This window comes from Spermophilus citellus (genome assembly GCF_964194105.1).
Source record: "Spermophilus citellus genome assembly, chromosome: 4".
NCBI lineage: Eukaryota > Metazoa > Chordata > Mammalia > Rodentia > Sciuridae > Spermophilus > Spermophilus citellus.
Genome location: NC_138185.1, coordinates 52,087,312 through 52,100,324, shown reverse-complemented (window position 1 = coordinate 52,100,324; position 13,013 = coordinate 52,087,312). Strand labels below are relative to the sequence as shown.

At 39.6% G+C, this 13,013-nt stretch overlaps 1 protein-coding gene across 1 annotated transcript in view; it reads right to left on the bottom strand.

The window, feature by feature from the left end:
• The window catches only part of TRPM1 (transient receptor potential cation channel subfamily M member 1), a gene marked incomplete at both ends in the record, with an annotated part of 139,166 nt that overhangs the window by 34,245 nt on the left and 91,908 nt on the right, over nucleotides 1–13,013 (bottom strand). The window contains 6 exons of the mRNA XM_081291346.1: nucleotides 928–1,156; nucleotides 3,388–3,680; nucleotides 7,590–7,619; nucleotides 8,538–8,678; nucleotides 11,039–11,089; nucleotides 12,123–12,257. Coding sequence (XP_081147472.1) covers nucleotides 928–1,156; nucleotides 3,388–3,680; nucleotides 7,590–7,619; nucleotides 8,538–8,678; nucleotides 11,039–11,089; nucleotides 12,123–12,257 — 879 coding nt within the window. The remainder of the gene's footprint in view (nucleotides 1–927; nucleotides 1,157–3,387; nucleotides 3,681–7,589; nucleotides 7,620–8,537; nucleotides 8,679–11,038; nucleotides 11,090–12,122; nucleotides 12,258–13,013) is intronic.

The window sequence follows — 13,013 nt, the reverse complement described above, 5'->3', positions numbered from 1 at the left end:
AGCTGAAGGCATTGCTTGTGTTAGGGAGATCTGTAAGCCAGCTATGTTGGTTAGGTGAGACTCTGGCATTAGCCCACATGGGTTCAGTTTCTTTGTTGAATCTACTAAGATCTAGGAGAGTTATCTAATCTCAAAGGTTCAGGTTCCTTATCTGTAAGACAAGGGTTGTCACATCATCTCTCTCATGGGGTTACTCAGAGGTATATAGTAGTTCCCCTTATCATGAGGGATATGTTTCAAGACCCCCTGTGGATGCCTGAAACTCTAGATGGTACTGAACCCTATATATTCTGTTTTGATTATAAGACCTGGAGTATTGCCGTATAGTACCAGACCTAAACTGTCCTTCTGTGTTTTATGCCCTGGTGCCTCCTTTGCATCACTATTCTTGTTCTTCAAAGCCATTATTAAGTAAAATAAGGGTTACTGGAATGCAAGCACCGCAAAGCTGTGACAGTTGATCTGATAACCAAGATAGCTACTACCGATTTTGTTTACAGCGTGGATACGCTGGACAAAGGCAGGATTCCCGTACTGGGTGGGATGGAGTAGGATCATGAGAGATTTCATCACAGTAATCAGAACAGTGAGTAATTTTAAACTCATGAATAGGATCTGGGGATGAAGTTCAGTGGTAGAGCATTTGCCTGGCATGTGTGAGGCCCTGGGTTCAATCCCTGGCATTGAAAAAACAATACCCCTCCCCCCAATTATGAATTACTCATTTCTGTAGTCTTCCATTTAATATTTTTGGAATGTGGCTGACTTCAGGTAACTAAAACCTAGCAAAGTGAAATTGGACCAGTGTGACTACTGTAAATGAAATAACTCACAGGGTGCTTAGCTCTGCCTCAGGGAGAGTCAGAGCTCAACAGATGTCACTTAATCACTGTCATCTGGGCAGTCTAATGGCCATGCCACACATACCTTCAGGCCAGGGTTTTTCCTCATTCGAAGCCTTCCCATCCACATGTCAGTCAGTAGCATCTGACTGCAGGTGTGAGCGATAAAGTCCCGGTGTTTGGCTGCCACAGCCAGTTTGAGGCAGGTTGAATTGCTCCAGTTTTTTAGCTCGTAGGTCAGCAGTTTCATGGCGATCTGCTCATCATGCTTATAGGACTGGTCTAACAACTCCACAGCAAGCTGGCCAAAGTCTCTGGAGTTAAAGAGATGGAATTGGGTGTGAAGCTACAGTGGCCACAGGATTTTTCTTAGATAGATGTGGTCACATGGGCACAGGGAGGCACAGGAGACAGAATCTACAATTAGAAGGGACTTCATTGTCCTCTAAAAGCAAGGATCTCTTGAGATTTGTCCTTAGAGGAGGACAGCCAGGGCCAGGGGCTCTGTGCTCAGTCAGGATGGGGAATGACTGCTCTTGCTGCAAATAGAACTTTAGGTTGACTCCAAGACTACCCATCAGGTCTCAAGGACACAAAGACAAGGAGACAAAGTCTATTTCCCAAGTTGTGCACAGATTAGGGAAGTAGACAGAACAGACAGTAAAGGCAAGTTCAGAAACAGGACTTGTGGGGTTAGAAGTCAGAACAGAGGCTGTTCTTGGGGGTGAAGAATAGGGAGGAAGGTAGACATTGAAGGGGACACCAGGAAGCTTGCTGGTGCCTGTTAGGTTCTGTTTCTTAATCTGGGTGCTAGTGTGAACAGTTATCAAGCCATACATTTTATATATATATATATATATATATATGTGTGTGTGTGTGTGTGTGTGTGTGTGTGTGTGTGTGTGTAATGATTCAATAATGCATTGAATGAAAGAGAATTCAGGACTGGGAAATTAGCTCAGTGGTGTAGTGCTTGCCTAGCATGCATGAGGACCTGGGCTCAATCCTCAGCACCACCACCACAACAAAAAGAATTCAACATTGTCAGTGCCATGATAGACACAAAGCATATTTCTCATAGGGCTCAGAACAAAGGAAAATTTTCACAGAGCCCTAACTGCTAATGAGAGGACAATGATAGAAGTTGAGGGGGCATGGAGAAGATGACACAAACTGAAATATGGAACATAGAATTCATTCCCTTTCCCACAGGGCCTTAATTTAAATGTTTAATTATAGCCATAATCTTTGCTCATTTCTATGACCTTCTGTTGTGGACTTTGGTAAAGCTATGGCCACACAGCGATCACTCTGTTTTTGTTTTTCCATCTGATAGGGGATTTTATTGCAATTATGAGCTGAAGGATGAATATAAAAACAGAATTATGTATGGGGAATAGCCTTCCTTGTTCCTTGAAGAACAATGCTGTCTGCAGTACCTCCCAAGTCCTACGTATTACCCTGGAAGCAAGGGGTGAATGTGTCCCCATTTTTAAATGGTCTTGAATTCCTCATATTTAGGAATTGGCTAGTAAGTTTAGAAATCACCAAATCCAAAACGAAAGCCACAGGTTTCAGAAAACAAAGATGTTAGATGTTGGCAGAGCTGTCTGTGTCTGTTCCAAATTTTTGTGCCTATAAAAAAGTCCCAGTTGTCCTGGGACTTCAGATCTCCAGTCTGGCGTGTAAGGAATTTGGAAGTGGCTAGTCTATCCTAACAAGAAAAGTCAGAATGAACTGAAAAATCAACATTTCTTTTCAGCTCCATCAGAGAAGAGAGGTCATGGGGAAATCTGCTGTACCCAGAACTGGAGGGACAGACAGGCAAGTACAAGAATCATTGTTTACTGGAGCAGAAATGTCTGTAGGAACCAGAACTGGGGTGTGAACCCTGAGTTGTAACTGATGAATTGCTGGAAACTCAGTGTGGACAAGTTCAGAAGTTAAAAACCCCAGGGAAACCCAGTAATGCGAACTTCTGTTTTATACCCGGGAGACTGACTGGGTTCTCACAGTACATACAGGAGAAAAATCTCCTAGTGTTTCCATCGCAGAGAGGGAAAAAGAAGCCATTTTGAGATATGCTTCTGCCCTGGTCCTCAGGAGTAAGTAGTCAACAGAGCCAACCCTGCTGGGCTTTATTAGAAATTAATCTACATGGCAGATAAACAATACTCAATTCCAATCCTCTTTAATATCTCCTCTTGCTAAGAAACTCTTGTGACATTCATAGTTGAAGGCACAGGTGCACTAAAATTGTACACCCCATCAATGTGTGTTTCTTCATGGAAATTTGTTTCACTGTTTTTGCATTAATTGGGTTTCAATAATTTTCATGAGAAGGTAATAACCTAAAACAGCGACAGCACAGAAATACCCCAGAGATAGAAGGAAAAATACTAATGTGTTGGACAAAGCAGTTTACAGACAAGCGTTGACTATAAACATGTTTAAGTGAGAAAATACAATGATCACCCTCCCTGCAAAGGGGCAGTGTTCAGGACAACAGTTTCTCCTGGCCCTGAAATTTCCCCTAGACACTAACTTGGAATTGTTGTCCAAGTCCTGGGAGATGTCGTCCACTAGCTCGCTCTCGGAGGACTCATGGGCCATGGCCTTGTAGAGCTTGCAGGCCACCAAGGCTTTCGCCATGCATTCTTCCCCTCGCTGCCAGAGGAAGACTGCCATTTTCTGGCGTTTCATCAGCACGGCCCACACCATCAGCTCGTGGAAGGGGTACTGGAATCGACTCATGGCGGGGTCGTCCACATCAATGTCGACCTCTTCCTCTTTTTTCTTCTTTTTCTTTTTCTTTCCTTTGGCTGGAGGCTCATCATCCTGAAGGGAGGAAAAACACATTGTTTTTTTTCATGGTTCTTCCTAAATGTGCAATAAAGGGTTCAGAACTACGGCAGAGAGGGAACCCTTTATGTCAGAGGTAATAGACTCCTTCAGCACAACTCAAGTATCCACTCAGCATGTTCATTTTTTAAAAAAAAGATACACATTTATTATAAGTAAACCATTTAAAACCAAATAAGCTGAGAAGAAACATTGCTGTTTGCATAACTTATACCCTTGGGTTAGTAGGGTTTTAAAAAGACTTTAATGAGGCCATGCAGCAAAACTCAAGCAAAAATGAAATGTAAATAGCATCATGGAACAGGTAAAGTCCACAGTTTATTTTTTCAGGGAAGTCATGCAATGCAGCAAAACATTAACATTCATTTGCAGACATAGCTGAATCAGAAATTAATATAAAAATGTAAAAAGGGACAGAGGCAAATGTTTTAGGTTTCGCTCCAATGTTTTAAGAAAGCAAACATTCCATTTTGAATGAGCACTGTCCTTTCCCCCATGTGGTGCAAACAAAAGGCCAACATTCCATTTCCTAAAGGGATTAGGAGAATGTTTCTGAAAGTGGAGCAAGCAAGCTCTGTAAGAAAGGCAGTTCAGGCTTGGGGGAACTGCTTGGAAGTCTGAGGTTTCAGCCATTTCAGGTTAAGACTTAGTTCTCAGTGGAATGACAGAAACAGATACAATACCCCCAAGGTCTGCATGTTTGTATTTAACCAATCTTGGACTGAAAATATTTGGGGGAAAAAGTGCATCTATACTGAACATGTATAGACTTTGTTGTTTCTTGTCCTTACTTCCTAAATAATAATGTATAACAACTATTTACACAACATTTACATTGTATTAGGTATTGTAAGTCATCTAGAGATGATATAAAATATTTGGAGAGGATATGTGCAGATCCTATGGAAATTCCACACCATTTTGTATAAGGGACTTGAGCATCTGCAGATTTGATATCCTCAAAGAATCCTGGAACAAGTCCCCTACAGATACTGGGGGATGATTGTCTTTGCTATTTTGTACATGGCTTTCCAATCAATTATTATTATTATTGTTTTTTGTTTGTCTTTTCAGTGGTGTTGAGGATCCAATCCACTCCCGGATACAGGCTAAGCAAGCACACTACCACCCAGTTACATCCCCAGCCCAATTATGTACTTTTATTCTTACAACGACTCTGAAAGGTTATGAATTCCTTCCATTCCCTCAGAGGATAAAATTGTGGCTCAAAGTCTGAATAATTTCTCTACATTCACACAACTGGAATGGGATGGAGCCTTGGGGGACCCTGGAGAATGTGGTTCTTAATTCATATCACAAGTTGTTCACCAATGACAGTTCTTGCCTCAGATTTCAATGTTTTTGTTCTAATTTTCTAATTTTGTCAAAGTAAAATACAGTCACAATAATTTAGGGAAGGTTAGTCTATATAGATTAAAAATTGGCATGATAGAAATTTAAAAACAGTTTGATTTTCAAGAATATATAAAATAAAAATCAACTAATGGCTAACAAAAGTTTTAAACAGAGTCCTATAAAACTACTTTTCAAAATAGCACACATTTTATCAAAATATTAATCGTATACTAATTTTCTTGAAATTATTGCCAGAAAGAGGATATAACAAACAAGGAGTAATTTTCCTAAAATGCAAAGGCCTGACACAAATTAATAAGGAAAATAATAACAACCCAATAAAATAACAAAAGACATGAACTGGAAGTATAAGGAGAAATTAATGCATCTATAATCTTGGTAAGAATCTTTAAACACATCTCACTTAGAAATGAGTTTGAAAAACAATTGTAAATATAAAAGCAAATCCAACAGCAGAATTACCAAGTTTGATTTGATGGATTAATATAAAAGCTGTACCCACAGAGTTTCACAAAAATCAACCAGGCATTACACCCCAATTCCTTTAAGATCCACCCCCCCCCCGCCATACCAGAAAGCATCACTGTTATTTTTTTGTTTGTTTTTTTGGTGATGTTGAGGTCTACATGTAAGGAATAAAATTAGAAATCAACCACAGAAGGATAATGACAATAGTCAGTATCTGGAAAATTTAAACTTTTAAATAACTCTTGAATTGCAGAGAAAATTATAAGCTCTTTAGAAGTAAATGCCAATGAAGGTTGCCGCCCATACTCACCCATACCTATGGGATACCATGAAAACAATGCCCAGGGAAAAATGTATACCTTTGATGCATTTATTGGAATACAGGGAAGAGTAGCAATAAGTGACTTGACTTTCAGACTGAATCAATAAAAGCAACACAGTAACTCTAAAGAAAGTTCATGGTAGGAATGAATAAAAATAAAAGCAGACATTAACAAAATAGAAACAGAAAAAAAAAGTTGCTTGATAAGGCAAAGATACCAAGAAGATAATTAGGCAACTTTGATTAAGGGGAAAAAAAAGATAATTTTTTTTTTTTAAATCAGGAGAAATGTCAGACATCTATAAATATTGAGAAGATTGAAAAAGACTAGAGTACTAAGTAAAAGTTAATACCAATGAACTTGAAAGTCTAGAGAAAATAATTATTTTTAGGAAAATATAAATTACCACAGTTAACTCAAGAAAATAAAAAAGTGTGAATGGACTCATTTACAATTAACTGACAACAACAAAAATAAAAATACTAGAAAATGATGCCACTTGCATAAAATTTTAGAATCATGAATAATAACAAAATAAATTCAATTGAATATTTTAAAATCCTCAAAAAGTAATTAAAAATGTCCAAGAATGCAAATGGAATTTAATATTGCTAGGTCCTTCATAGATTGTATCATATCAATAAATCAAAGGGGGGGAAAGATATAACATGTTTATATGTCACTAGATCCTTTATTTTTCTCTGCATTTTTTATTGTGTTATTATGTATATCATAATGTAATTTATTGTTTCATATTTGTAAATGCACACAATATAACAATATAATTTGACCAGTATCATGCCCTAGCACTTGTCCTTGTCATTAGATCCTAAAAAGGAATTTGGAAAAATGTAAAATATTTCTTAATTTAAAAAAATTAGCTCACTGGAAAGAAAACAATGAATAAAATATATAGCAAAATACTTTCTTGATATGATAAAAATACATATGAGACTTATAGCAAGAAAAAAACATGACTAAGGAGTGAAGCCCTGAAGTCATTTCTATGAATATCAAGAATAAGACAAGGTTGCCTTTTATTATCCCCATTAATTTTCAAAAGTGTTCTGAAAATTCTACCATATGAACAAATTAATGTTAAAGAGAGAGTACCCCAAAGAAGGGACAAAATGGTTATCAACAAAAAGTATTATTTTGTATCTAGAAAATCCAGAAAAGTCTGCTAAAATTCCCTCAAGATAGGACAAAAGCAGTAGAAATGCCTTTATAAGCCACTTTAAAAACAAAGCACCAGACATCAAAATATTTAAGTGAATGGAAGAAATTCCACAAAGCAGAATATTAAGGCCAGCTATTGCAAAGATTCTCCTCAAATAAACTCATGAGTTAAGTAGCATCTCAATCCTGTATGGATTCAGTATAGAAGGTCTTAATTCTGTATTCACAGCTGAGACTGATCTTTAGCATTTGCTTAATCTTTGTTTGCTTTGGAAACTGGTTGTGTGAATTCAGAAAATGAACTGGGCAGTTTTAACCTTTTCAAAAAATGTATATGATCCTTTTATATATAATATAATATAATATAATATAATATGTATATAATAAAATTGAACCAAGTGATCTAAGGAGATTTTGACGAATTGTGTAGTAGATTTAGTCATGAAAAAAGAAACTTTGTGCTAAGCAAATACAAAACTAAAAGGTTTATCTATATTTGATCAAAATACCATAGAACCATTGAAAACAGTCTACTTACTTCCATTCCCAAAAGTTTAAGAGCTTTAGGCTGCATAATGAAAGAGAAAAAATATATATTATATTACTGAGATAACTGTAGATAGTAGCAATGTATATGCTACATTAGTAGTATTGTTAATAGTGGACAGTTATAGATTAAAATGCTTTGTATCTTTACTAAATAATGACAATATCCAAAGGAAAGGAATGCTGTCATAGGGAAACTGCTTCTGTCAGCAGAAGTCAGTTGAGGAGCAAGATAAGCAGACATGTCCTATCTTTATTGCAGGTGGAACCAGAGAAGTGTCCTAACAAAAATCCAGACACAGAGCTATGGAGTTGGGGGTGAAGGGAAGACTTTGTGAAAGATCTGACTTTAGACTTGGGCTTTTGGTGAGAGGCGGATTTTGAAAGGTACAATCAGGGGGATGAGCCATGGCAAGCACAGGAATAAAGTTCGATTTTGTTGGAGAAATATAGTCTACCGTGACAGGGTGGGGACAGCAGGCAGAGAGTCCTGGATGCTATGATAATGAGTTTGGCCATGGTTGTTCAGGCAGCAGGGAACCCTGAGTGGATCTGGGCAGGGAGTGTGCTGTTGTGTCCCTTGCTTTGGAAGATGATGGTTGCTACAGTGGAAGGGTGGTCGGATGGATTGGAGGCAGGAGAGACTGTAGCTGTCTTCTCAGGAGGAGGGTTACCGTGGACAAAGGAGGGCAGATGCAATTGATTTGCTGAGCTGCTGACATGTTAAGGGGTGGGTTAGGGAGGAGGACGGTGCATGAAGCTGGCCATCCATGAGGTTGGAGAGGCCTCACATGGGGCAGTCACTGCAGGAGGCTGGAAATTTGTGTTGGAAGATGGTGCAAAGATTTGGCTTTGAATGGTCTGAGTTGTTGGAAAGCACAGCAAGGAACCATATGTCACTTTGGGAAACACAAAACACTGCACAGCTACTGAGCTGTACCCTCTTTGGTCCAAACAAGTTGTTGTATAGGGTCCGAAAACTTTTCCGAGTGTAGTTGCAGCGGTAGGCTCCTCCCATGAGGTACTCCAGCACAAGCCCTATGTCTATGAGGCTGATGTGGTAATCAGGTGGAAGGTTGCTCTGTTTTAAAAAAGAAAAAAAAAATTTGTCTCAGTTCACATGCATTCACAGTGTAGACATCATCTCACACATTGGCATAAGTGGCCATCTCCACTTGGGAGTTCATGTCATGTCATAGATGAGTGGTTACACAATATTCAATCTCTGTTCATGTGATTGAGGGAGATATTGGTTTAAACCAGATTCCAGAAAATGAGTTAAGCTTTTCTAACAGGAAGAAAGGGTTAGAAGTCTATACCACTATAGGGTTAATGATTGGGCAAGATTGTGGCCCAACATGTCAGTTTGCAGTTCTCATGTGTAAATGTAAGGAAATGGTATGGTGTAGCTGGCATACACCAGAGGAGTTTGGATGAGCAGGTGCTTCAGTAGCTGCTTGTAGAGAAGAGCTCAGACTCATGGGGCAGGGGCCAGGTTTTATGCAAAAGAGAAAGACTTCATGGGAGGCCATGGGAGGTCAGAATTTTCCCAGGGACTGGAATTTTCTTGTGAAAGCCTTCATGGTGTCCAATCTAATTCTAGGGGAACCACCTTCCCAGCTCTTTAGTAATAATACAAACACCACATACCACCTGGTGTGTCTGGGAGTGGTGAAGGGGAAGAGTCTGTTAAGACAGAGTCAGTGGGAGAGAAGAGGAATAGAGAGAACAGAGGTGCCCCAGGTACTCATGGTCACTCATTCACATCCTGGGCTGGTTGATTTATCCAGGGAGCAGAGCTGACCAAATGTATAGGAATTTTTGCTCTGTGCCATTTATTGATGGGTTAATTTCATATAGTTGAAATGATGGTGGTATCTTGGGATCCATCACGTGACCATTACTCATTCCCAACATACTTCCTTTAAAATAGGACAGGCCACATTAACTAAAGAATTCACTCATGCATTACAAATTTGTTCCCCACTATTGTGATCCTTGACCACATTTCTTATTAGTGATGAGAACTCTAGGGAGCCAGGTGTTGTGTAGCAAAACTGTCAACAGCCCCAGTGCAGTAGAATATGCAATGCACAGGAGTGGCTGGAGTCTGCTTGGGTGGGCATTGGAAGGGTGAGTAAGCCTTCCAGGAAGAATTTCTAAGGCAGTTTGGAGCAGGTGGAGCAGGGACAACGGGTGAGAAGGTAGAAGAATGCTGCAGAGGTGAGCACAGTGTGGTGCAGGACAGAACAGAGACTCCTCTGACACTAGAGAGTTAGGTGGGGTTAGTATATAGTATGGTAGGGATGTGATAGGTTAGATTAGGGGATGTGGACATGTGCCAGGCCCAGTGGGGTGCATGTTCCTTGGAAGGAGCTTGAGTTTCATGTTGTGGCCCATTGAGAAACTTCAGACGACTTTAAGCTGGATGTAGAGGATAGAAGGAGATTATTGAAGCCGTTCAGGTGGGAAATTGTTGGGCCTGAACCAGGGTAACTATCACTTTTGAAAGTTTGACCTTCCTAATCAATCTTCCAGCTGGGTTCTATGGGGAAAAAATCAGAATCCTTATGTGGAAACTAGGGCTGTAAGTCAGAGGATTTTGGAGGTCCCTCTTAGTTCCCAGATCCACTGATTCTGTTTTGCTTCATGAATCTCTGTAGAAGTCACATTCTCGTATATTATTGGAACCAAATATTTGTATTAAGTCTGGGAAAACTATCTAGGACTCTGGCTGAAAACCCTATTCTTTGATTTCAGTTATTTTCTATTGCTCAGAAAACAAGTACATATTACAAACTCTGCGTGCCAGGCATTTTAACAAAATGAATCACTCTCCTTTGAACCTAATCTAATCCTCTAACCTATGGCAACAGGGCACAAGAAATACCACACTAGAATACCAAGAGAGGGATGTTGTATAAGAACACAGACTGCAAGTAGTCAGAAACGGTAGAAAGTGAGAAGAGCAGCTATAGCTTAACAACAAGGGAACAGAAAGGCCCGAAGACATCTGCCGCAATCTACAGGACACACAGAATTAATGAGGACCTCCTGTTGGTACTTATGGAAAGAGGCACAGTTAATGAGTGAGAGAACCCAAAGTAGGTATATAAGGCTGCCCTGGGGATGGTGGTGCTCAGGGGAGGGGAGGCAGGGTCCTTGCTGGCTGCTGCCCCTGGTTTGGCCATGGCACCATCCATAGTCAAGCAGCCATCCAGCACATTCCTATCATGTGGGGATGCACAATCAACTTAGAAAAAGCTTGTCCTTTTCTCTCTTAGTTTTAAGGTAAACTCTTTATGAAGATATTTGTTATGTCCCGTGCATCCAATAACAAGGAGCTAATATATTTTGGAAATTTAAAAACCCACTTTTAAGAAAGTTGTTTTAGTGAAAGATGACTATAGGTAAGAATTATAAAACAGTGGATGGACTGACCTTTTTTACATCCCTCACCAGAAGATGAAGTGTGTTTGGTGGACCCAGTCTCTGAAAGAGAAGCATTTAGCCATATTAAGCAAGTTTTTCTTTCATTCTTAGAACAAAATTCTGCTCTACTGTATAGAATTAATGACCTGTGAGAGTTGGAGTATAATCCATTATCAGACTATTTGTTTTAGGAGATAGAACTGATTTTGGTTAGGAAGTATTTGTCACCTTCAAAGGTATGTAAGATACTTTTTGTTGAATTACTTTAAAGAGTATATTACAGTGCGCAATATAGCATTAAAGATTCACTAAGTTTTAGCAAGAAGCTGCTGAGGACTATTTCTGCCACTTAAAATCTTAGAATGGGGAAGAATATATATTCTCAAAACTTGCAATATACACAAAACCAAGGGGATTTCATTCAAACACTTCCATTCTAATGCAGCAGAGCTCCTTGTATGAAAACTTAGTTGTACATTTTCCACCAAAGCCTGATAAAAATGTGAAGGTCCCAAGGGAAGAGTGATTAATGACCCCTGGTAGCTTATCAGACTGCTAATGACTTTAGGAAGCTAGATTCTTTCATCTCCTGAGTATGAATAAGAGTTCATACAGAGAATTCCTGACTTAGATAGTTTGTCATCAATTGTGAGACTTCACAATAGAATGAAAGTGGTACAGGTGCATTCAGTGGAAACTGAAATTAGAAGTTTGATCTTTTCTTCAAGTTAGTCATGTGCAGTCTATTCTACTCTCCATACCGGGTAGTGAAAGTGAGCCACAGTTCCCAGACAGCCCCATGACCACAGGGAAACAACCAAGACTCTATAGCATTCGATGTTGCTAAACTATGATATTTGGTAGGATGGCTACATTAAATGCATGTTATACTTATAATATTTTTAATGTGATGTGTTTATAGGCACATAAATCCATTGCAAGTCAAGGAGCATCTTCACCACTCCAGAAGAGTGTCTGGCTAGGCATAGCATTAGTTGATAAGAATGTGAACACATTTATGCATATTATGCACCAGTGATAAAAATATTCATAGGGCTAGCTCTTTTCTGACCCCCTTTTCTAGAACACTCACTGTGTTATAGAGCTCCTCCAGCCTTGGAATGGTAAGAAAGTGTTGCATGTTCACTCCATTTTCAATCAGGAGCTTGACAAAGTCAACTCGATCTAAGACTAAAGCGTCCAGCATTGCTTGCTCTAGAGCATTCACCTGTATGAATCCAGAAAGGAGAGCTCATGAATGGCCTCTCAGAGAGATACTAGGCAGAACAATTGGAAACATCATGGAAAGAGTATTTGAAACCTCAAGATTTTGGAGTATTCAGAATGTGGTTCTGTGTTTCTCTCTCTCTTCCCCAACCCCTTTCTACCCATCTCTCTTTTTTTATGGTGCTGGGGATAGAACCCCAGGGCCCCACACATGCTACACAATTGCCCTATTTAAGTTCCTAGCCCTTAGTTCTCCATGCTCTTTGACTTGAATAAACCGGCCTCATCTCCTCTCCTTTCTTCTCACTTTGACTCCTATGTGTTCTATCAAAGCCTACAAAGGATTCTCTCCCTTTCAAAATGAACTGAAGAGATTCGAAAATTCAACACCATTTTGGTGTCGCTCTGTTCAATTTCTCTCATTTATTTCTTTACTGAGATATACCCTTGTGGCAGCCACAGGACCATGACAATGGCAAGGACATGCCCCCTGCAGAGGCCCTGTTTCAACTGTGTCCTGGCAGCAGCAAGTTGGAGAACCACCATGCACATGTGGCTCTAGCCTTCCAGCTCAGACAGCTACAGTTACCTTCACATACCCATCACAGGCTCTATCTTTCAAGAAGGATTTACTGGGTGAATTGGGATTATGTGGTAATAATTGGCTTGTTTTCCTTGCATCAAGCATCTGCATATCTGCTAGGCAGAGAGAGCCACTATTAAGCAAGATGACCAGGACCACTTCTCCTAGTGGCAT